The 24,535-nt window shown below is 41.2% G+C and overlaps 1 protein-coding gene across 2 annotated transcripts in view; it reads left to right on the top strand.

Moving 5' to 3' along the window:
* Positions 1-953: 953 nt before the first annotated feature.
* The window catches only part of OSBPL2 (oxysterol binding protein like 2), a 33,299-nt gene continuing 9,717 nt past the window's right edge, over positions 954-24,535 (top strand). The window contains exons 1-8 of one of the 2 annotated variants that reach the window (XM_027881623.1): positions 954-1,068; positions 1,815-1,911; positions 14,423-14,587; positions 19,803-19,950; positions 20,183-20,258; positions 21,459-21,593; positions 22,028-22,125; positions 22,806-22,988. In XM_027881623.1, the coding sequence (XP_027737424.1) occupies positions 14,551-14,587; positions 19,803-19,950; positions 20,183-20,258; positions 21,459-21,593; positions 22,028-22,125; positions 22,806-22,988 (677 nt within the window). In that variant the 5' untranslated portion in view covers positions 954-1,068; positions 1,815-1,911; positions 14,423-14,550. The remainder of the gene's footprint in view (positions 1,069-1,814; positions 1,912-14,422; positions 14,588-19,802; positions 19,951-20,182; positions 20,259-21,458; positions 21,594-22,027; positions 22,126-22,805; positions 22,989-24,535) is intronic. The other variant, XM_027881624.1, reaches the window with a different exon arrangement.

Here is a 24,535-nt window from a genome sequence, read left to right as displayed (position 1 = left end):
GGTGAAGCAGACGCCTTGCAGACTCAGAAACGAGCAGGTAAGTAAAAAGCACAGAACAAGTGTTGCATGAGAGAGAAATGCCACGAGCCAAATTCATTTTAAACTCCTGACCCACAGTTTTGGTACCAACATCAACAGACAGCCTCAGTTGCTTTACCCTGCCAGTAATGACTGAGGTGAAGGGGATTATTGCGGGCTTGCCTCCAGTCACCTGTTGTGCAGGAACAAGTGCAAGTTTGGGACGAGGGGAAGAAAGGCACTGTTTCTCTGGGGTTCTGAGGTGTACACGGGTGGATGGAAGGAACTGGAAACCGAACTGCTGCAGGTTGCGTGCCCCAAGGATGGTCTGTAAGTTTAATAATTCCCCAATTTGCACTTAAATTCCTACTAGTCCTGCTCCAACAGCAGAGTGCATGATAACACGCGTGGCTCCAGGCCCGACCCTGACACAATGCTTGCCAATGCTGTCATAGAGAGTTCGTAAGAGCCAACCTTCTCTTCACCTGTTATTAAAGAGCAACCGATTATACCACAACATTGTGGTGACTGTGCTCTCGTTCTGTAAGGGACAGAAGGTACAATTTTCCCACCCAACACACACCTGAGAGGAGTAACATCATTGTGTTCGTGCAGGGGAGGGCGCAAAAACCCCCCCCCGGATAAGTCCCGGAGTGGCTGCCCCGCGTCCCGGGGGCTGCCGGGACCATCCTCATCTGCATAACCACGCCTCCATATGTATATCCAGTGCTCATTTGCATATCCTCTCGCTTATCTGCATATCCCCGCCCACCCGCAGCCCCATTGGCCCGCGCTCTCCCCAGCGGTGGCGCGGCCCGGGGCGGACACTCTTCTCGCCTTATTAGCATTCGCCCCGCCTCTCAGCGGGGTGCTTGGAGCCGATTGGTCGCCTTCGCAGCGGCGGGGCGAGGCCGCGCCTTGCGATTGGCGGGGCCGCCCGTCACTCCGGCGCGGCCAGGGCCGCACTTCCGCCTCGGTGTCGGCGGGGCCGGAGCGGGAGCGGAGCCGGAGCCGGAGCGGGAGCTGGGACCGGGGCCGGGGCTGGTTCAGGTAACGCCGCGGGCCGGGCCGGGATGGGTCGAGTCGGGCTGGACTGGGGCCGCTGAGCTGCGCTCCCCGCGGGGCCCCCGCGCCCTCGGCAGCGCTCGCAGTGAGCCCCGGGGGGATGTCCCCCGGTGGGCCGCGGGACGCGCTGTCAGTGCGGCGGGGGCGGCCAGGGGGAGCTTGACTCGCCCGGGGGTCTCGGGGCGCTGCAGGACCGCAGGGTCGGTCAGCGGGGCGGGAGGTGTCGCGGTGAGGTGCTGAGTGCCTCCCCGGTACTGGGATCCCAGCCAGTGCTGAGCCCCCCCCCCCCCATTCCCGGTGCTGTGATCCTGCCTGGAGCTGTGATCCCGCCCAGTGCTTTGATCCTGCCTGGTGCTGAGCCCCTTCCCGGCGCTGATCCCGGTGCTGAGCCCTTCCCGGTTCCCCTCTCCCAGCCCTCGGGCTCTTTGTGGCCGTGCAGGGAGCTGAAGGACGTCGCTGTCCCTGCAGAGGGTGCAGGTCAGCGCAGCTCTGTCAGCGTTGGGGCTTTTTCTAATTTTATTGTATTTTTCCGATTGCTTTTGCAGCTGGGTGGTTTAGCAGAGGAGTCTATGGCAGGCAGTTCCCCAGGGGAGCATGTTGGGCTCGGCTCAGCTCAGCACAGGAACCTCAGGGGGCCTTTTAGGCCACAGCTGAAGCACAGCAAGCAGTCAGGGTTTATTTGAGTTTGCCTTTTTTTTGTTTCAGTTACCTACCCAATGTTTCTCTTACAGAGCTCCTGAAAGGGAGACAAGCAAGATGGGAAAAGTAGCAGGAAAAAAGGCTTTTTTTTAAATAACATGCCACCAGAACTTCTCCATGGTAATAAAGGTATAAGTTATGTTGCCACTTATTTAATCTGGGTATTGATCATGTTTGTGCTCTCTCTATGTGTTCGGATTCAGGACTCCCATCTGGATTCTGCAGCACTTGCAGGCCAGAATTTCAGATGTGGGTTCAAAATCACCTTCTGGTTTTTATGTCTGCCATAGCCTTGTGTTTCCTCTCAGGAGTATCTGCCAAAGCATATTGAGTTCAAGCAGATGTGCCTTCCATTTACTGCGAGTTTTCTCTGTTAAAGTACAAATCCTTCAGTTTTGATCCCAGGAAAGCTAAAAAGGAGGCATGGATAGGCAGTGTTGATTAGCATCACTGCACCACTCTTCTTGTGGTGTGTTTCCTTTTCTAAAGCTTGACATGCAAGAAAAACTAAAACTGGACCACTCTGACTTAACCCTCCAAAGTTCTGTAACTCCACGTTCACGTTGCCATCTGGGAGCAGCCACATACATGTCATCCTAACCAGCTTTGCACCAGCCTGCTCAGGGACTTGTAAAACCTCAGGGCAATTTCTGGAAGCAGTGACTTGGGTAACTTCCAAACACAGAGTGCTGCACCGTGGGATGGAAGTGGGAGAACTGGCTAAACTAGCATGGAAGCAAGAAATTCCGAGCAGTGCTTTTTTCCCCCGAGGAACCCCTTGGGTTTTCAGTTACAGTGAACACAACTTCTTCTTAAAATAGTTGTCAAGCAGTATGAATGTTTGACCACGTGACAGAAAGTTGGGGGCAATCTGGGATAAGACCAGGAGTGATTCTTGGTGTTGCTTGCCCCACCCAACAGCACCTCTTGGTGAACTTGTAACTTCAGGGAGTCCTCAAAAGGGAACGCTGAGACGTGTGCTGTCCAGGAATAAATGTGGCATTTTCGTCCAGCAGAACTGGCTCTTCAGCCATGCCAATATAATCTTAGGAACAGGAGCCAGAAGCTGGAGGTAGAAAATGATGATTAGACAACAAACCCTGTGCCTGCAAGTAGTGGGAGACTAGATGGGTTAAAGGTTTTGTTTGGTGCAATACTGAGAAACAGTGTGGGTTTTAGTTATTTGTTTGCTGACTTCTAGGCGGTAACTGATCACTGGGGAGCATTTTCACTCTTGGATGGCTTCTTTAAATCAGTTTTAGTACTGTTACTGCTTTCCATGATATGTACTGGCTTAAGCTGACAGGTCTTGTGATTGAAACTGGTATTTCTTTCAGTCTTTCTTCTTGTGAATTCTACTGTGTGAACTTCACACATGCTGACCTAGAACAAAGGTGGAGAGCTTTGCTTTCTGTTATCTTAGTGTTGGCTGGAAAACATCCCAACCAGGCTTTTTTTGCTTTGATAAGGCTATATTTTTAAATCGCTGTTTGTAGTGCCAGTCAGATGATTTTTTTTTTTTTTGGTTGTTGTTTGAAAGCAAGGTTTGCCTGCAAGTACGCTGAATTTTTAAGCAGATAAGTTATTAGCTTTGGTATTTGAAGTAACTTGTCCTTGAGCAAGTGCAATGTTACATCATGCTGGTTGGTATCTAGGGCTTCCATCTACAGGGTGGCACTTCTCTAGTCCTTCACTTCAGCATCAGTTTTGTCACCTGAGTCATGGAGATACAAGAAATGTCTATATGTGATGCTGCTGTGATGTTTAAAATGTTTAGTGTTTGGTGACTTCTTTGTGAAATAACTGAAGTGTTTGGTTCTCTTCACCTTTTTTTGGAAGAAGTGCACAAAATCAGGCATGCAAAAAAAATATGTGTTAGATATGGAGTGCTCGTGTTTTTGCTGAGTTTGAACATGTAGCTGATCACAGGGGCACCTTCTCCAAGCTGAATAAATTGGGAAGTGAGAGCAATGAACACGTTGGTCACCCTGCTTCTACCACTTTGGAGATGTGGGACTTTGATGTACTTAATCTTGCAAAAGAATATAGGTTATGCATCATAGCTATTCTTTTATGGGTTTTATTATTTTATGGAATAGACCGCCATAGAACTTGGAATAAAAGAAAACATTATCTCAATCCTTGAATTCTTAATAATTACAGTGCAGATAGATGTATGGTGATGTAATTATTTATTTTGTATCCTTAAAGGCTTGTAATAGCAAGTTGCAGAGAGCAATAAGCAATTAGAATGTGTCAAATGTGGCTTACCGTAACTTTCAGTTATAGTCTTCAAAAAATGTATTCTTGATTCAGTGCACAAAGATAATGTCTTAATTTTCAGGATCAATAAGTTACAAGAATAGACTAAAGAATAGACAAGAATAGACTAAGCTTCCTTAAACGTGATTTTTTTTTTTTTCCCCTTAAATACAGTTACAATTGGAAATTCATTTGCTGGTCTAGACAAATCCTTTAGATTAGTTCACTATATTTTATTATGCACATAATTGTTATTATGAACATATTATGCACATAATGAGACAGATTTTTAGTAAATTACAGCAGCCTCCATTCAGAACATGCAGAGGCTGCAGAGTGTTGTCTTCCTGGGGTTGTTTATCAATCTGGTGGGAGGGAGGGTGCACAAAAGGTGAATTGTCCCTGCAGCTGCAGAAACCTTTTAGTCTTGGCCCTCTCGGTTTTACAGTCCAAAACTTAAACTGTCTTTTGCTCCGTGCTTGGCGTTAGACTGAGTGGAAACCTTGGTCTGTGGTGTTCCTGCTGGAGTCCAGTTCCTTTGCTGTGCTGTCTGGAGTTTCAGATGAGATGAAGGTTGTGGCTGTTGGGATGCTGTGAACCTTTGGGGTTTTGTAAAGTTTGCATGCTTAGGGTATTTGTCAAGAAATATGTTTTCATGAATGGATAACTTCATTATGTTTTTACTCTTCTGAGTAAATTTTTTTTTTAGTGCTCCCAAAAGAGTCTGTTAATAGATCTCGTTGTGTTTTGGTTGTGGTGACAGTTAAAAGCAGTGATGGGAAGTCTGAAGGTGGTGTGTGAGGTGTCTGTGGTTCTCATCACTCACTTCAGCTCTTTAACTCACCCACAGCTCTGGCCACGGAGGTGCTGATGTAAACTCTGTTCCCTGCAATGTGTCAGTGCAATCAAGTGAGAACAAGAATCCCTTTAATAACTCTCAATTATAAAACTTGTGTGTGTTGAGGCTGCAGAGAAATTCCCTCACCAGCCCGTTCATAACAGGCCCTTCAGGAATGTGTGTTCACTGAAATGAGAACTTTGTCAGGAGAACAGAACTGACCCCTGTCTGGGGTTCTTTCTAGGTTTTGCACCAATGAAGCTGTTGAATGGTTGTTCAGTAGTGAAACAAAAATGCTACCAATCTTCAGAGATGCAAATAACTTTGTTTGCGTGGTCTTTGTTTTAAACAAAGTGTTGTGCATCTTTTGTTACCCAAGTGGGTTAATGTTATTGAGCAGATAGCTGGCTGGATTCTTTATTAAAACTGAACTCTAAATAGAGATATTTGTCCTGTCTTGAGAAGTCAACATTTATTTTATTTTATTTTTTTTAATCTCTTGACAACGGAAAACACAGTAGCAACCTTATACCGGAATCCATTAGGTATCTACTACAAACACATCTTTAAAGGAAATTCACCCTTGAATATGACTTTCTAAAGCTTTTGCAAATTTGTGGTATCATCTTAAAACTCTCTAACAGCCTGCTGGCTGTGTGCATGAGCTCGTGCTGCAGAATTCCAGTGTTTGAGGAGTTGTTGGTAGGCATGAAAATAGGATTTCTTATGCTGTAGGGCTTTGCACTTGGGTTAGTCACTGTTGTCCTCCTGCTCTGTTTGCCATATAATTGCTATATCACAGTTACTTAAGAGTCTCTGTGAAAATGATTTTGTAAGATACCTGGTACAGAATAAATGTGAACCTGCAACTCCCTGGAGAGAATGGGCCCACAGAGACAAACCTTAAAAAGCGCCTTTGAGTAGGAAGATCTATAAAGTTAAAAATATAACTACTTTTTGCTGTTCTGGGGGTTTTGTCTGTTGATGTTTTATGCTGTAATTGTTTTGACGTTCATCAGCTTCAGTGATCAGTTTGTAGGGGTGGTTGCATCGTGATGGGAAATACTGAAGCATCCTTAATTTTACCTTCAAAGAGGACTGTTCATAAATGATTAATTACATATCTAGTGACGCCTGTGTCCAAAATCACTGCTTGGAGTTATTGATTACATCCCACTCTGTCTCTGTAAGATAGAACAGTTCCTCAGGAAATTACTAAGAAGTAACTAGTTTTACAATACAGTGGATTTTTTTTTTTTTTTTTTAATAGTGTGCTTGGAAATGAGCTGGTTTATCACTCATGATCCAACCTAACGTTCTGCATCATGCGTGGAGAGGAATGCAAAATGGAATTCTGTCATTTTTTACAATCATGGGCCATGAAATAGTTTCCAAGGGAAGGTTACAAAGTCCGAGAAATGCTGTACCAGATGCTCTCAGGTGGAAAAATGTCTCAGATATTGAGGTGGTGTTAAAAAAGGAGAACATTCACAGAGTTTTGTGGGAATTTCAGTGAAGCGTTTTGCATCAGAAGATATTAATCTGCTGGAATCAAGTTTCCTTGTTCTGTTTGTTTGTTTATTAGATTTATGTAAGTTCAAGCCAATATCCTTGGCTGTAGAACGGAATTTTTGGTCGAAGTGAAAATTGGGGAATAGCCATTGGTTCCATAGGTAATTGAGCCCTATGCTGGGGCGGTATTTTCTGTCCAGTTTCATCTTTACAATTTTTATGTTCAATAAATAACACCTCTGGTAGTAGCACTGTAGCTTTGTGCTGGGAGCAGTATTTGTGTGTGCAGCAACTATTGCCATTTGTTCTGATGCAGAAACAAATTCTGTAGCTTTTCCTCAGTTGAAAGCCAGACTTTCAGAGTTCCAGTTGGCTCTAATTCCTGTGAAGTATCACCAGAAGTTGGTATTCCTGAGAGAACAGAACATGATCCTTCCTGCCATAAATCAGTTTGATTTGTGTTGATTCTCATCACTCAGCCACTCTCTGCACTTTGGTAACTTGAGAAGGAAGTTGCCCTTTTCTTGCTGTGGATGTAGAGTTTCATCTTGCCAAGACATCTTGGTGGAAGATGGTATTATATTCAAACTTTGGAGTAAGAAACAAATCTAACTTGGTAAAGTAAATCCTCTTCTGGATTCTGCCATCTGTGTAGCTGTTCTCTGGCTAAAGAGATTTTAAGTGAATAATAATTGCAGCAGGTACCTAAATTGCCAATTAAATTGATTTCTTGGCTAATTTTTGTAGATGTTTTAGATCCAGTGTTGTTGGTAACCTAATTTCATAAGTCAATTAGGATTCATCCTTGCTGAAGCAGAGATGAAACACTGCAGTTTGATGTTTTCAGGAGATGCATATGAAGCAAACACACATGAATATTTATCTTCCGGTTTGAGTTATTTATTTCAATCCCTTGAAGTACTACAGCTGTGTTTTATTTCAGCAGGCAACTCAAGAGACGATGGGGTTGGCTCCTATTTCCCCAGTCATGCTGTAGACTGTTGCTTTTTTTGTTGTCCTTTTTTTCCCCATTTCTTAATTTTAGTGGTAATGTGAAGGGTGTGTATCTTTGATCTTCTGCTGGCTCTTGGAGTCTCTTTCTGGGCAGAAGGTGCATCCAGGATATCACAGAATCACAGAATGGTTTGGGTTGGAAGGAACTCTAAAGACCAGCTTGTTTCATGGCCATGGGCAGGGACACCTTCCACTATCCCAGGTTGTTCCAAGCCCAGTCCAGCCTGGCCTTGGACACTTGCAGGGATGGGGCAGCCATAGCTTCTCTGGGCAACCTGTGCCAGGGCATCCCCAACTTCACAGGAAATAATTGCTGTTTAATATCTAATCTAAACCTGCTCTTTCACAGTTTGAAAATTCACATTTCCCCTCATCCCTGTCATATCAAACTAAATGAAAATGTTTTTTGTGGGAAGTCCCAAGTGACTTTTTTTCCTTTTTCCTTTTTTTGTTTTCCCCCCTCTAATTTTTCTTCCTTGCTATTATTCTCTTTTCAAGTTAATATACTTTAATGATTTTAAAATTTGCTGTGGAAGTGCACATCCAATAAAACCTTGTTAGGCATGTGAAAAAGCTGATGAATGTGCTAGTTCATGAATTCTTTGGTGGCACTCTAATTCCAGTGTATTGAACTCTATTGAACACCCTACCTGCTCGTGCTGGTGAACCTCTGTGGTTATTTTCCTGACTGCTTTTTGATTTGGTACTTTGTTTTACTTAAACGCTCCTTGATCTCACAAGTAGATTTAGTATCGGTGTAATGAACAGGACTGAGTGTTTTATGTTTCTCACAGAGCCAGAACATGTGATTTCAAAGTGAAAAAAAAAAAAAAAAGGGATTTGTAAAGGTAACAGGATGGTGTCAGCAAAGCTTTCCAGAATTGCTGCATGATGTGAAATTTCTGCTTCAGGTCTGGAGGGAGAAGGCACTGCAGTTTTCTTGAGCCAGCTTCAAACCTGAGCTCGCTGAGCCACATTCCAGCCCAATGAGCCACTGGGCTGTAAATGCTGGTCTTTCTATAGAAATGTAAATGTTTCTTTAAGGAGGAGTAACTTTCAGTTATCCAGCTGGGTCTTTGTTGAGGATTAACCTGGAAGAACAAGTTAGTATGGAGGAACTAGTCGAATTAACTAAGCCAGAGTAGTTGCATGTTTAAACTCTTGCAGGTTGTTCTGGGGTACAATATTTTTTTTTTTTGGTTGTTTTTTTTTTTTTAATTGTGTATTAAGTTCCAGGGAGCAGCATCCGACTGCTCCGCAGGCAGTGCATCCCCACAGCTTGGTTTTGGAGAGCAGCCATGAAGGTGGAATGTGCATCTCTTCTCAGAGAGGTGCTCGGTGCTCACATGCACGTCACAGGGTGCGTTGAGCAAATGAGTTTATGAAGTGATTTTGCAAAGTCTTGCGCTTTTGTTGGCCTGGTTTTAAAAATAAATTCAAGTGGGAGGAAACGGTTTAAAACGGGAATTGTGCAAAGTCTCTGGGACTGATGTATTTCTGGAAGAGAGTTCTTGTACCTTCTACAGCTGGGGACTGTGACCTTGCAGGGGACGCTCTGACCTGCACAGAGTTAATCTTTGCAAAGCAAAGCGTGTTCTGGGAGCCAGATCACCTGGTAGTGACTGACGCGTTCAGCCGTGCTCTGGAAACACTTTGTGTGACATTTATTCATAACCAGCCGATTGACAGATACGCTACAACTTTTGTTCTTCCCTCATCATGGGACCTTGGCTGTCACCGTGGGTGGTGTGAATAGTTACACTCTCTGCAGCGGGGCTGTGGGGATCGCTGAGAGGAGCATGTTTGCTCCCCAGCGTGAGACTCTGGGGATCTGTCTCAGACGCATTTGGGAACAGCCCTTTCTGATTGTTCTCTCTGTCTCTGACAGAGGTACTTCTGAAAGGCAGGATGTCATTCTGAGTGAATCGTTCCCTCTGTAGAACCTATTTCAAGGTGTGCTGGGGATGTGGTGCAGGTATTTTCCTGTGTTTCTGCAGTATTTATTTCCACTGCCTGCTTTGCTTTGTCCTTTGCCTTTGCAAAACATCCACATGTCCTCTGAGAAAGGGGCTGTCCGTGGCCATCAGTCGTACAGGAACGTGTGACATTTTCTGATGAACTGTGAGAATTGAAAGGAGTTTTAATGAGTATCATAGAATCGCAGGAATGGTTTGGGTTGGAAGGGACCCTAAAGATGATCTAGTTCCAGCCCCCTGCCATGGGCAGGGACACCTTCCACTATCACAGGTTGCTCCAAGCCCCACCCAGCCTGACGTTGGACACTTGCAGGGATGGGGCATCCACAGCTTCTCTGGGCAACCTGTGCCAGGACCTCATAGGGAAGAATTTTTCTTTAATATCTAGTCTAAACCTGCTCTCTGTCAATTCAAATTCTTCCCCCTTTGTCCTGTCACTACATGCTCTTGTAGAAAGTCCCTCTCCACCTTTCTTGTAGTTTCCCTTCAGGTAACCTTTTGACTTGCTGTGCAGCATCAGTGAGACCTTTTAACAGCAAAACCACAGATCAAACCTTGCGCCCATGTGATTAATAGTTAGTTGTATTTCTGTCCTTTACCTGTTCAGGTTTTGGGGATTCTCACCTGGGACAAAAAAATTGCATTTTTATTTCAGCATTGGTGTTTGCATTTCTAAATTGTGTTATTGGACAGCCTAATACCTTGTTTAACCTGTTTGTGAATGGATTTAGAACATCACCAGGGTGCAAAGCTTATTTTAGGGGAACCAAAGTGGTTGTTCTTTGATTAGAAGATGCCAGAAGGTCTTACAAGTTTTTGACTTCACATGCTATGCTTAACTCTTGCTAGTTTGGGTTTGTATATTTTAGGCGTTGGTGTGCAAATAAGCAAAATGAGCAGAAAAATTAGGTTCTGCCCAAATAACTTGTCCAAGACTTGCTTCAATAAATTATGTCAGGCTTATTTTCTTCTGTAAATTGCTTTGGCACTCACTTTAAAGGTAACTTCAAAAGTAACATCTTATTTTGAATATTCTGAACAACCTGGGACAGAGAATTTGTCAGAGTGAATAATACAACTGCAGTACAGATTTACCAACCAAAGCTGCACTGTTGGGATGGGTATTATGACTTTTTTTGGATGATTTTATGTCATGTCTTTTGGTTTGAGCTTCAAAAAGAGCGTCTTTCCTGTAGGGAGACCAGCTTGATAGGAAAATAAAAATAAATTTGGCAGTTTTTGCTCATGCACACAAATCCCATAATGAATCTGAATACTCTGTACCAATACCTAGCCTTAAAATATGAGGAAATGGATAAGCTTTGTTGCTGTAAACCACAAAATCTGGGCTGCCTGTGGCTAGGGGTGTGTTGTCATCATGAAATGGCAAATTTGCAGTTCTCTTAGGATGCCTCTACTTGCAGCTTTTCCATGTCATTTATAAAATGACTTGGTGATCAGTGTGGCAGCTGGGCTGAGGTCCCCACAGAAAAGCACCTTTCTGAGTGTCTGTGCCTTGCTCCATTCCTAGTGATTATTATGTATGTAAGAAAATATCCAAATATAGTTCATATTTCTTTTACACTGTGGGAATAAAAGGTGAGAACATGCTTTATGAAGGATTTTCCAGGACAGCTGTTCCCGAGCTCCTGAAGGTCTGTCTGCCACAGGAGAGTTGCACCCTTGCTTCAGTGGCAATTTGGGTAAAACCTGTTATTTACAATTGCTCGTGTGTGAGTGAATTCTTCTGGAAACATCAGGGACACGGAGGAGGAAATTCAGATTGCAAATACTGAATATGAAGCAACCAGGACGTTTTTGTCTTCTGGCATTTCAACCTAGCTGAAAGTAACTTTTGCTGTTGCTTTCAGTAAGAGAAAAGGACTTAATCCTAGTTTTTTTGGCTCATGAAAGCTGAATGCTGTTATCACTGTGTATTCAGCTACATGCAAATTCATGTTAATCTCTGCTGTATAAAAGAACTGAATGTAAAAGAAGTGATATAAGCGTGAAGTTATTCCTAGTGTAACTCAGCAAAATATGCTACTTTATCCTTTTAAAATTGTTCCTGGCACCTTGGGGCAATTTGTGACTATTATTTAAAGTGAGCTCAATCAATATTTTGTTCTTTAGGTAATAGTTATAAAGCTTGTGAGTAACTTACAGGGATATGACTGAACTTTCATTTTCGAATAGCAGTGAGCTTCAGGTGTAGTGAGAGGTTAACTCGAGTCTCTGATTCTGGTCACTTCATTTGTACTTGGTGAGTGTTTTTATAGGAAATTTTGATTATCTCTGCAGCGACACTTTACACTGTGGGATGGAGTTCCACTTCACAGGTCCTTTTGTAATGCAATTTTTATTGTGCAGGAGAGGGGAGAGGAGAAACTGGCATTCATCTGTGTGATCTTATTTGTTTTAAGGCTCTTAATTATAATTGACAGTTTTTAAAGTCATAATATGTATTTCTTAGTGCCTTCTGTACGAGTCTGCAGCATACTGTGGTTGCTGTTATAAAGCACCTGTGGAATTTGCAGGCTGATATGTGACATGCCTGTGTTTGGATAGGGACCCTGAGGTAGTGTGGTCTCTGAATCTGGACCGGACTGAACTGGGGTGGGTTTTGAACCAGCTCCCTTTTTTCCATCCTTTTTAGGTGTTGCAGGTGGGTACAAGGCTGTTTCAGAACAGAATCCCACCACGTGAGCTGTGTGCAGCTATAGGATAGTCCTGCTGCAAGAGCTTAAAGAGGAAAAACTAAACAGAAGAAGGGAAGATGCAAGAAAACGTGGAGAAAAGGAGGGCACTGTAGTGCTGATCATGAGAGGGTTGTATCATGTGCATATACAGGTGTCCTTCTGGAAGTATCGGCTGCTGTTTTGCCAGGAGGGTGCAGTGCTTCTGGACAGTTGAAACCATAAATGTCTTACATCTTCAAGGATACTTGGAGGGTTAAAGATGCAGCCTCTTTTTTGGCAAATCAGTGGAGTCCAGTGTGGTCATCTGGGGTGAACGCTTGTCCTGAGATGAGTCTTGGCTTTCTGCAGCAACAGTTTTCTTTGGATTCCTTCTTTCCAGCCCTGTAGAAAAGTTTACATAGTTGCATCCTCAAGGAGAGATCTTCTGCAAAGATATAACATATTTGGAGTCCTTAGAGGAGATACTTTCAGATATGTTGCTGGTGGGGCTGGAAAGTTTGGGAAAACTGTGACTAACAGCAGCTTTGGTATGAACAGGCATTTTTTTCTACAGAGTCAAGGATTGATTTCCATTAGACTGGGTAACACGGGGATAGTGCACTGACTTGTACTTACAGTACAGATTTAGAAAAATTGGAACTGGATGATCTTTAACGTCCCTTCCAACCCAAGCCATTCTGTGATACCAAACCTGGTGTTCAGTTCTTGCAGAAATCTGAAATACTGCAAAGTGAGCACTTGCTGATAGCCTTGCACTGGAATTCTTCAGACAGACATGTCCCTGCCTTAAATGTTCTGAGCTGTTGCATCCTTGCTTAGGAGATTGCAGAGCTTTGGCAAAAGAAGTTAGAAACTTGTTGCTGATGAGCAAGAAAGTTGAAAAAGATTTAAAAGTCTCTGGCTGTGGAAGGGCACAGGGAAAAGGGAAGTAAACTCACGCAGCCGAGAGCAATTGCACAGCACTGTAGCAGCAGTCGAGAAGCAGATGTATAAAGTTTTGTCCTTGTGGAGGCAAGGACTTATAAATATGAAATTGCTGATGCAGAGAGTGATACAAAATCCTGTAGTAATAAGGAAATGGGAAGTTCCTAAGGGAAAAGTGACAAACTGAAATCCCTGGCCTTGACAGACAGAACGCTTTAAGGACAGCACTGTATTCATTAACTGAGATGAGTTCTGTAATGGGCTGTTTTAGCTCCTCCTTCTGAGTGGACAATTGGAAGGACTGTATGTGTGTGAGACATTCAAATAGTTTTTGTTCTGGGCAGGGAGGGGAAAAAGGCTCGAAACACAGTTTGATTTCTTGTAGAGAAGAAGGAGTTGGCTTCAAACATGGTAAACTCTTCTGCTAGGAGCAGAATGCGCTTCTGGCTTTGTTTCTCTTAATTGGAATGGAATTGTGCAAGTTATAATTACTCTGGAGAAACTACTGCCACAAAAGCAGTGGAATCTTCAGGGATCATAAAAAATTGAGACTGACAGATTGAGGTTGTTCTGGAGGAGATATCCATAGCATTGCCATGCTGTTGTCTGTTGTTTTGTACTTGGCTTGTTGTTGGTACCTGGTGAACATTTGTAAGAGCGGAAACCGATTTTTCTCATTCTTCTCCTTAAACTAAAGTTGGGTGAAGTAAAAATGTTTGTGTTACACCATTGCCAACCATCTGGCAAAAACCTGATTTAATCTGTCCATAAAGTAGAGCTGGAATGCTTCATAAATCTGTAAGTTATTTGCAGTGTGCTTGGTTGTACTGAGGAAGAGTTTGTTGGTTTTTCACACTCCTCCTAGATGGAAAAATCTCCAGTTGTCTCTTCAAGGGTTCATAGCAGTAGCCTGAGAAAACTTCTCTAAGGCTCACTAGGTACTGATTGCATGATGTGGAGTGAGGTCCAACATTTTTATGGAGTGGTCAGATTTTGGCATACAACTGTTCTCTTTCTTGTTCCTGGCATTCTTGATTGAGGATGCAGTAAGGCTTGTCCTCCTGCTGAAAAGAATTTTTGGTTTGCCAGCTGTCTTTTTCTTCTGTCAGTTCTCTGCTCCTTTCAGTTGTACTTGCCTGAAATTCGAGTTGCAGTGCATAAGATATATTTTATAGTAATGTATATGAAGTATTTTTAGAGAGAGAAGTGTGGCATGGTAAATCAACTGTTCTTGTGGCAGGCAGTATTCATCTCAAAATTACTTTGGTATCAAAGAAGGCTGTGTACTTATGAATGCAAAAATCCATCTCGTACCACGGGAGGAAATAGGAAAATTAGTATTTGTCAAGTGTGCATGTTTGTGCACGTAAGAAATGTGGAAGTTGCTAATTCTGTTTCCCCGTCTTGTCAAATAGATCATCTAAAGCAGCTGGGAATTTGCAAAAGAAGACCCTGACAGCACGCAGATACTCGCTCTCTAAATCAAATCCAACGATGCATTAGAGGGAGCTGGATTGGCTGTGCAGAGATTTCACACTGAAGGATGAACGGTGAAGAAGAGTTTTATGATGCCGTTACGGGTGAGTGATGGGGAAAAACCCTATAAATTGCATTGTGTGTGTGGTGAGAGGCCAGTAACACGTTAAGCTGTTAATAATAAATCAAAAGTAAACTCTGGTAAAACTTGTGGTTCTGTCTGCTGAAAAGTGGAAAGGGAGAACTATAATTTGTGTTCAGGCTTGGATGTGAGGGGTTTTTATTAAAGCTTAATGCTGGCTATCATTTTATCACTCTTAACAGTCCTTTAGTGGTCAGGTCTTGCTTTCATTTTCTTGAAGAGCAGATAATTTAATAGCAGCTTGAGAAGTAATGCTTTTAAGACCCTTTGAAAGGTGAAATATTTTCCATGGGTTGTTTTTATTGTTATTTTATTATTTTCTTTTTTCTTTATTTTAATGGAAAACTTATGCTAAGGAATTGAAGTGGAAAATGTTTTTCTAGTCAGAAACAAATTACTGTAGAAGTGTGCTTTTAAATGGGGAGCCAGGAGTCTTTGCAATCTCATATTTTTTCTAGAAAATTAAACCTGAATCACTTCACACTTGAGCAGTGCATAAAGTGGTTCTTTGCTTTGAACTAATAGGGATGAATAGTTATTTGTAAGAGCCTTAGATGGTTTTAGTGGTGAAATAAAATGCTTGAAGTGTTTTAATAAAGGAAATCCTCTCAAAGATCTCAAACAATTTTAAAGTCTTCCACTGAAATGTCTCTTGAGAAGTCCTGTAACAGGGGGGATATGAGAAATGCTGAGTGTGGAGTGGTTAATGTAGGATCACAGGAATGAGAAGAGAATAATGGGAAGCACTGAAAGCTGAAGGAGTGGAAGTACAGGGTGGATACAAGTGGTAAGGTGGACTTAGACATGGTTGGTTGGAAATGCATATGAGAGTAAACAAAGGGAGCTGGGTGAAGCAATGTGACTGACAGCAGACTGTAGAGGGCTTGTCACAAGTATGTCACGGAGAAGAGGAGGAAATTTGGCTTGCATTCATGCCAGCTGGGAGTGATAGGGGTGGTACTCCAAATTCATCTGTAAAATCAAACTGTTGTACCATTAAAATCTTGAAAACACAGTGGGTTGTTGCTGTATGTCTTCAGTAATCTTTCAGTTCCAAGAGCTCGGGACCAATGCCGTGAATGAACTAGATTTTTTTTTCCGCTGAAATAGGTGCACAGAAATGTGCCTCTAAGCGTGAGGTCTGTGTGGTACAGCTGTGATGTTGAAGCATTCCTTTATCTCTTGCTGCAGAAGTGCACAGCCCTCAGTGTTTGACTCATCTAGCTCTGTCCTTGTTCCTCCTCTTCTTTTTCACCTGAACCTCAAAAGGTTGATTCCCCCTGCAAGTGCTCCAGGTGGTAGTGACTTCTGAGCTATTGTGCATGAGATGTTCTTGTTCCTGCAGTCTTGGCTGACTCTGCTCAGAAGTGGGATGTTGTGCATCAGTTTTGTGAGCACTCCTTGTCCTGTCCTAATCTTATTCTTCCACAGGGATGAAAGTACTGGCAGGAGATAAGTTTATATATATATATATATATATATGTTATATGTGTTGCCCTGGAACGTGCCCTGCAGGTACTTGGTTTAAGGGGAGTGCTTACTTTGGAATCTGAATAGTTTGCTTCAGATTCATTCTCCCTCAGGACTGCCTGTCTTTAAACACAGGTGCTCAGTCCCTTTCTCTAGCTGGATGCTTTAGAAGATGCTGACAGTTTGATGAATTACTTGTACAAACCTAGTGAAGCCAGACCAAGGCCTTTGTAGCTGTGTCTTGTCCAACTCATACGTAAATGTGATGCCAAGAACAACCTGGAAATAGGTCTTTCTACATTCATGTTCCCCCACAGCTGTAGCAATTCTTTGCTATCCTAAACTCTGTATCTTTCAGATAGGGTATTGTTGAATTTTTTAGGTTTTATGGGTCTTGATCATGCCTATCTGTGTGAGGATGATGTGTTATCATCCTCCTGGCAGATGTTTTGCCCCTGACTGGGTGATGATTACACTCATGAGGGTGCAGGATGGACTGGAGTATTCAGGTGATGAATCGAGTTAGTGAACGGTAAAGAGTTTCCATGGAGAGAAGTTTCTTTGCATTCAGAGGTTATTAGCATTGCTGACACGTGACATCCCTGCCTCATGAATGAGTACTCCCCTTGGGAATCCCTTGGGAATGTTACCTGTGGTCTCAGTTAATTCTCGACAGCACAGCTGTCAAGAATCTGCTTTTTGTCAAATACCAATGGTGGCCTTCTCTGAGACTGGATGAGGTGAAAGGTGTTCAGTCTTTTAATGAATTTCAAATTCCTTGAAGTTCTGTGGGAGATGGGGAGCATACTTTGATCTGTGTCACCTTGGTGTGCTGATCTTGATGCAGACTTCATAAAGACTGTGCCATCAGGGTCTGCTCTGTCAGAGCTGTATCCTTCACTAATTCTGTCAGATTCCCATTTGCCAAAGTGTTTTGTGGAAGGGCTGCCATGGAACAGAAAAATTCTTGGCTATTTACCAGAGTAATTTATTTTTGAGAACATGAATGGTTTAATTTGGCTTTTTAAAATATTGACCCTCCGTTCCATGGAAATCTGTTCTCTGCCCACCATGAGGTTAATCCAGCCCGGTGTGTTTGTGAGGATATTGTTCACTGTAGACTGTTGGTTTCACATGGAGAGGAGGAAATGAAGTATCTGCTGCCAAATGGATATATTTTCATAATGTCAGACTGAATCAGTGGATTCTGCTTTAATGTTTAAGTATTGCAGATGTTGTGAAAGGCCAGCCTGCCTCCCGTCAGCTACATGTTGGGAAGATGGAGTTGTTTTGAAAAGTGTAGAATTCTAATTTGTGGCAAAATAAAAAATACCTCTTGCTTCACTTGCCATCTACACTTCCAGCGTATTTATCCCTATTCCTTATGCCCTTTTTAGGACTGAAGGCTCTCAGTACTGTGCTGTTTTGATTCCCTTTCTGTCTGGGCTGACAAGGCTTAATTAGTGCTCAGGGAAGTTGCTGACTGTACAAAGGGGTGTTCTCGTGTACATGACTCACAGAACTGGGTGCCTCTGCTCCCTTGGCTGATGTGGAGCGTAGTCTGAGTGGACTTGTTTCATTTGCAGGATGTGGAAGAGGAAGGCTAAGAGAACTAGAATTACTGGCAAGTCACTTTTCTTTAAGTTCTTGAAATAGACTCGTGTTGGCACCCAACCTAAGTATTTAACTTTGGAAACGTAAGACTTTTTGAAAGCTTTTGTTTCACTCTTAACGCACATAACTTGGGTCGTCTGATTAATTTTTGACTTCGTATTTCTGTGTGTGGCTCCCTATTCCCTTTTTTTTTCCTCATTCCCTGTGGCTTTTCAGCGTGAAAACTGTCCTGTAAGTAAAACTTAGCTACTCAGTTTCTCAGGTTCAAAGCTTCAGTGGCAGCTGGTGTAAGGCTCTTTTTGTAACTCAGCAAAACTACAACAGGTCATTTCAGGAAACTGTTTTTATTGCAGATCTACTTCCTCTGGGTAGTTCTTCACAAAACTATAGCACTTAGAGCTTCACTGAGAGGCAGCTTTTGAAACTTTCTCAGTGGGCTTGTTGTGGACAAACCACGTGATGCTTGAGGTTGAAAGTGTAGTTGAAAGTCTAGTGATTATCTGGCTGTGTACCCAAGAGGGTTTGGTTTGTTTTTTTTTTAAAGTAATTACGTGGGGGTGCACTCTAATAAAGCAGACTTACCATTCTGATGTGTCTTGCTTTTCTGGAGCTGGGATTTAATTTTTATTGCTTGTCGGCAAGACACTTGTTTGAATTGGCATTGATTTACTTAGCAGTGACATATTGTTGCCCATAAATAATATATTTACACCTGAATCTAAATTGCTGCTGTGCTGTACAGGAACAGGGCAAAATAATTTTGAATCGTGGAGAAACAGAAAAACTAGTGTGGATAACATAATGGACATTTGGTACGATTTGCAGGGTTTCAGGTACAATGTAAAGAGTGAAATTCAAGTAACAGTTTTTCATAACTATTCCCCTATAAGCCAGTGATTGAAGTGATCCTGCTCCTTGTGTTGTGTGAACTTGATCAGTTTTCTAGGTAAGGGCATGTGTACCTTATCCTTTTTTTCCAACTTTGTCAGGTTTTATTTCCAACTTTATTAGCTTGTCGGTCAAACTAATAAAAGTTATTTTGCTGTGCCCTGAAGTATTCACCTTTTCTACTTCCTTGTACTTTAACATGCTCCAAAAAAGCCAATATATGATTAGAAATACCATTTTAAGATCGTAAATACTTTGTTGTGAGTTCACTGAAGTTGTTCATATGTTTTTTTAAGACAGGTGTTTCAGGGTAGTCTTCATTTTAATGACCTGAATCTGTATGTGACTATCATACTTTCCAATTGAGTACTGACTGGCCAGGTGTGGTTATTGCTCTATAATTACATGCTTGTGACATCAAAACGTAGGAGACGGGGTAAGACATGACATCACCCCTTACACCTGCTGTTTACCAAGTAAGATCATATCAGTTCTACTTCCTGGTGCAGTTTTGGATGTTACTGTCACGGTCTTGATCCCTGAAAAAAATGCAGCTTTTTGGGTGTGAAAGTGCATATTCCTTTATTGCACTGAAAGAACAGCAGCATTTTCTGTTGTAATACTGTGGCAGTTGTGAAGGGTTGTATTAATTCATCATTTCAGGGTGTTCTGTTACGTGGTTTGCACACATGGGTGGCAAAAAGAAGTTAAGATATATCCTGCATTTCTATGCCTCCAGTGGTCTGGGTGTTTGCCCCTGGATTGTGAAATGGCCCCTTTCTCTTTTCTTTTTTTTTTTTTAATTTTTTCTCCTTGCCTGTTACCAGTATAAGTTAAATTATTTTAAGCCCTTTGAGGAAAACTACGTAAATTAACAAAATTACTGTAATGACGCTGCAGCTGTGAAGGAGAGACAATACAGCTAATCTGATTAGGAGCTACTTACTCTCTTTTAAGATTCTAAATTGGTTTTATATTCAGCAGTGTGAAAAATGAGTTGAGAATTCTTGATTCTAATACAATACTTGGCTCATAATACTCTTGGAAATTAGGTGGCTTAATGAGGGCTTTTCACTCTGATACTCTTTAAAATAAACTAACCTGGTGTAAGTGTACTTAGAGGCGTGAGACTTGTAAAATGTGAGTGGCACTCTGTGGCGTGATAAGGTTCCTAAGAAAACTGTGGCCTTATGGTTTTTATACAGGCTTTGATTCTGACAATTCTTCAGGAGACTTTTCAGAAGCAAATCATAAAGTTCCAGAAATGCTTGATCGGGATCCACACCAAAGCAATAGGACGGGGAAGCAGAATGGAGAGACAGAGATCCAAGAAAATGGAATTAAGAGACACAGGTAAACACACAGAGCTACGTAGTGAATGAGAAGTGAGCATTGGGGCATTCCTGTTCTCATTTTAAAGGGGTTAATCTTCTCAAATTGAAAAGTCATGTAGTGTCTCTGCTTCCTGTGCCAAGTCTAGGTTAGCGTTTTACTTCCTTTATACATCACTTCAACACCTATGAATGAAAATGGCTGTTGTTTAAGGGGCTGATAGTGACAGTTGTTTTTTTTTTTTCTATTGCAGGACATCATTACCTGCCCCAATGTTTTCTAGAAGTGATTTTAGTGTGTGGAGCATATTAAAAAAATGCATTGGACTGGTAAGTTGCCGTGGATGAAGCATGCTGATGTTGGGTCTCCCAGAATAAGCTGGTTAATTTTATTGCTTAAACATTAGGACACAGAATAATACCTGGTGCATTTTGCATTTTTTTTTTTTTCTCTAAGGAGCATAATTTTAAACTGCAATTCTAAGTCTCAACATTTATTTATTAACAGTACTATTTCCTTGCTTACTTTCACTGTTTGAACATGTGGATTGCGTTTTTGAAGCTGTCCTTTAAGAACTAGACTAAAGCCCTTAAAAATATAGTCAGATATGGTTTGAATAACACAATATTGTCTTATCTTGCCTTTTTTTGTTCTTTCCTTTGCAAAATGTCATTTAGGGCTTTATTTTGTTAATTCATGTCATCTAGGAGATACACCTGTACTGTCAAAACTCCTTTTGTTGGGATGAGTGGTCTATCTACTAGAGTCTTTGCTTGGACCAAATCAGTATAAGCCACTTAGGGTTAACATTATTTTTCCCTTGGTGCCTGTGACAAGATAAGGAGAATGTTGCATCTCCTTTCCACTAAGTTTTAAGCACTTACATGAATGCTTTATTGCTCAGTCATGAGTGCAACTTTATAATTAAACAGCCAGATTTGCTTGGATATAGTAAAAGACATGGGGAATTGGAAATCTCTGTGTGAACTTCGTGTCTGTCTTGTATCCATACATGGGAAATGAGAAATGTTCTGATACAAATAACAGGTTGCTCAAAGAAAGCCACTAAAATTTGTTGGAGCAATTCACGTACTATTCTTTATGTAGCTGTTCCTTTCAATAATTAATTTGTGGTTGCTGCAGTACAGTGGATAGGTTTTGTGCAAATAGGTGAGGATTTCAAAGGAATATGTGACTCTTCTGTATCAGTATGGAGCTGGTTGGCACGTTATTACTTCTATCTGTGGAAATTTTAACCTCCTCTGCTTTACAGAAGAAAAAATAATGTTTTTGTGAATTTATTAATTATCTGGATCAATTTCTGAAGTTGTTTATCATTTCAGTAGAGTTCTGCAGTGCTCCCAGCCCCTTTCAGCGGTAGCACTTGGGATCTGCCACAGGCTTGCCAAATGTCCTTTGAAGAATGCTGTTAATAAACTCACCCACAACTTGTTTTCAAAATTCTTGTAGTTGTCAGTTGTTAACTTAGTGTTGGGTCTAAGAAATGAACCTGCCCTTTGGTCGTCTAGGAGCTGTCCAAGATCACCATGCCTATTGTCTTCAACGAGCCATTGAGTTTCCTTCAGCGGATAACAGAATATATGGAACACATATACCTCATTAATAAGGCTTGTAGTCATGCAGATCCCCTGGAAAGAATGCAGGTAAGAACCCCTACCACCTTTTGGGTGGTTCAGAAGGAGAATTTTTTTCTCCCAGTCTTTGATTTTCAGAGAATTTCTCACTTGAGTGTGTTTCTTTCTCAGGGATTACCATAAGAATGCCCCTCTTTGTATGTCTAGACCAGTTTCTTGTTTCACAGGGGCTGTACCTGCTGGTGTGATTCAAGAGGTCATTTGTGTTAGAACTCACTACAGAAGATAGTTCCTTTGGGAAATGAGAATCTTAATAAATGTTTATGTTTTCCCACTTCTGTATCACTGACCCATGGCTTACAAATGTTTTATGCCTTAAGCAATATATAGCAATTTTTTTTTGGAATAATAATGAGATACCGTAATATGCAACAAATTAAAACATTAAACCTAAAGTTTTAATGTACTCTTCTCATACCACTGTGTTCCTAATTTCCTTACAGGCTGTAGCTGCTTTTGCAGTTTCTGCTGTAGCTTCTCAGTGGGAGAGAACTGGCAAACCATTTAACCCACTGTTAGGAGAAACCTATGAATTAACCAGGTAATAATTACATTAAATTGGGAATGGGCTGTTTGTGTTCTTTAGTTAGCAGCCTAGTTTATTTGTAGTAAAATACTACTAAATTGTATTTCTGAGTAGAGCTAAAATTCTTTTTGTCAAACTATCTCAAAATATTTGAGAAGTTGTTATAAAAGCTAATTATTGTATTTCTAGCTTTAGGCATAGAATTATTTCTTTGATTTATTCAGAGAAAAATCGGTCCATGTTGTTCCAGCAAGGACACTTCCTGACCAGACACTGTTAATTAATTTAAATATTGTTTTGTTGATCATGTCAGATAGAGGGATTAGTCTGAAGGACTTCCAGCTTGCTTAAATAAATGGGTGATATGTCTGCAGTGGAGAAAAGAATTTTCAGTCAGACCTTCTCCTGCTGCCCAAAGAGTTTCTGTATTTTCATGAGTTATTTCAGTGAAACTAGTTCAGGTGCCTTTCTGGGTAGAAGGCTGGTTTGAGGTATAAAAAGAAAGTGTTCAGAGTACAAATCCTTTCATTTCATTAATTGTAAATGTGTCATGAAACTAGAAAAGGAAAAGTCTCACCTTCAGTTTAATCTGATATCCTGCAAAATTTTTTGAAGTATCAAGTAACTCTTTTCTAGTATTAAAACAAAATATTTAGTGTTTAATTGTCGTTTTTTTTTTGTTTTGTTTTTGCTAGGGAGGATTTAGGATTTAGGTTTATATCTGAGCAAGTCAGCCACCACCCACCTATTAGTGCATTTTATTCTGAAGGCCTCAATAAGGACTTCATATTTCATGGATCAATCTATCCCAAACTAAAATTCTGGGGAAAGAGTATAGAAGCAGAGCCTCGGGGAACAATTACTTTGGAGCTTCTGAAGTGAGTATGAGAAGTAAATAATTCTTTTTATAAATGTTGATCTCCTTAACATTTACTTGAATAAAAAGATGGGTAATAACCATTCTGTTGGCTCTTCAGGGGCGATTACCTAAAAATGTGCTGCTGAAGAGGTTGTAAGAATTGATTTTCAAGTTTAATTTTCACTGCTTAATTTCAGGATTTTTTTTTAAAGTTATGTCATGCTTGCATAGCTGTAGCAATTCGACCCATTTTTTCCACTGTGAAAGTAAGCATTTTTTAAAAATTGAATGCTACTGAAAGTTAGTTCTGTGAAGGCACGTAAAATTGAAATGTAGATATAAAATTCTATTACTAGGCTGTTCAAGCTCATCTCAATCCTAGATATTGTTGTTGGTTTTGTTTATGTGAATGTTTGTGTGGAAAGAACCACATCTCACAATTCTGTGATAAGAGAACATGAGAAACTTGTCAGAATTGCCTTAACACTTCCTGGGAAGTATTAATTTCCTATTAAAATCAAAAATGCCTCTCTAAATTACTGCCAGGCTTGTCTCTCATGAATTGAGTGACTTCCCATAAACTGGTTTGTGCCCTGGTGGCACAAAGACTGGAGCTTTCCCAAGTGGGACATGAGGATGCACTGGAATAGCTGCAGAAGTATCCTGCAGTTGAGCACTTCAAGGTGTTTTTATGAAAGTTTCATAAAGCTTAATTTTGAGGGGGTTTTGAAATGTTGGCTTAAGAAATTTCTAGACATGTGGTTTCAATAAAGACTCGACTTGCCTGCCATGGCAAGCATTGACTTTTCCTGTACTTCCTCTTGGTAGCAGATTAATTTTCAAGCTGTTGGCATCTAATCTTCCAAAGTTTATAGAAGTATGAACTGGTTTTGGATATGAATGGTGATGAGAGGAAATTTCTTCTGAGTGCAGAAAGAACTATGAATGTTAGTGCAGAATGCAGATGTGACCAAAATAGCATTTGCTTGAGAGCCTTTATTTAGAAGACTATTAAAATTCTTGCTCAGCCTAATCAAATTACAGGGCTCAGATTTAAACTGGAATATAAACAATTAAATGATTTATTTTAAATAATTGCTTCAACTTAGCAGCAGAAGTTGAAATCAAATTTTGAGCCTCTCAGTGATTCAGACCATTCTGTTGGTTTGAGGAGTCTGAGAACTGCTCAAGGCCTGAGTGAACAAGGAGCTGTTTGGCAAAACTGTGTCAGTATTAAATCGTGCCTTAATGTTAACCGTGGCTGCTTTCAAAGCATGAATTAGAGGGCACTTCTCCAGCACAAAAAGTGTTTCAGTTTATCAGCACTTGCCATAAGTGCCTTGTGTGGAGTTTTGGTTTATACTGTACAGCTTTTGGTGTCAAGTAGTTCAGGAAGAAAACTGTTCTTAAAGGCTGGTGGGATGAATTTGAGGGGTTCTGGTATTTTTCTCCCCACTTGAAGAGTAGTCATTGTTCTAAAGAAGAAAAGGAGCTGTGGAAATAGTCAGACTTCAATGATCTGTTACTTTTCTGTACTGGAAAATGACAGATTGGAAGCATTAAATA

This window comes from Empidonax traillii, unplaced genomic scaffold (assembly GCF_003031625.1).
Source record: "Empidonax traillii isolate 1590-97213 ecotype Southwest subspecies unplaced genomic scaffold, ASM303162v1 scaffold91:size2966241, whole genome shotgun sequence".
NCBI classification, from domain to species: Eukaryota; Metazoa; Chordata; class Aves; order Passeriformes; family Tyrannidae; genus Empidonax; species Empidonax traillii.
This window is presented reverse-complemented; position numbering and strand designations above follow the sequence as displayed.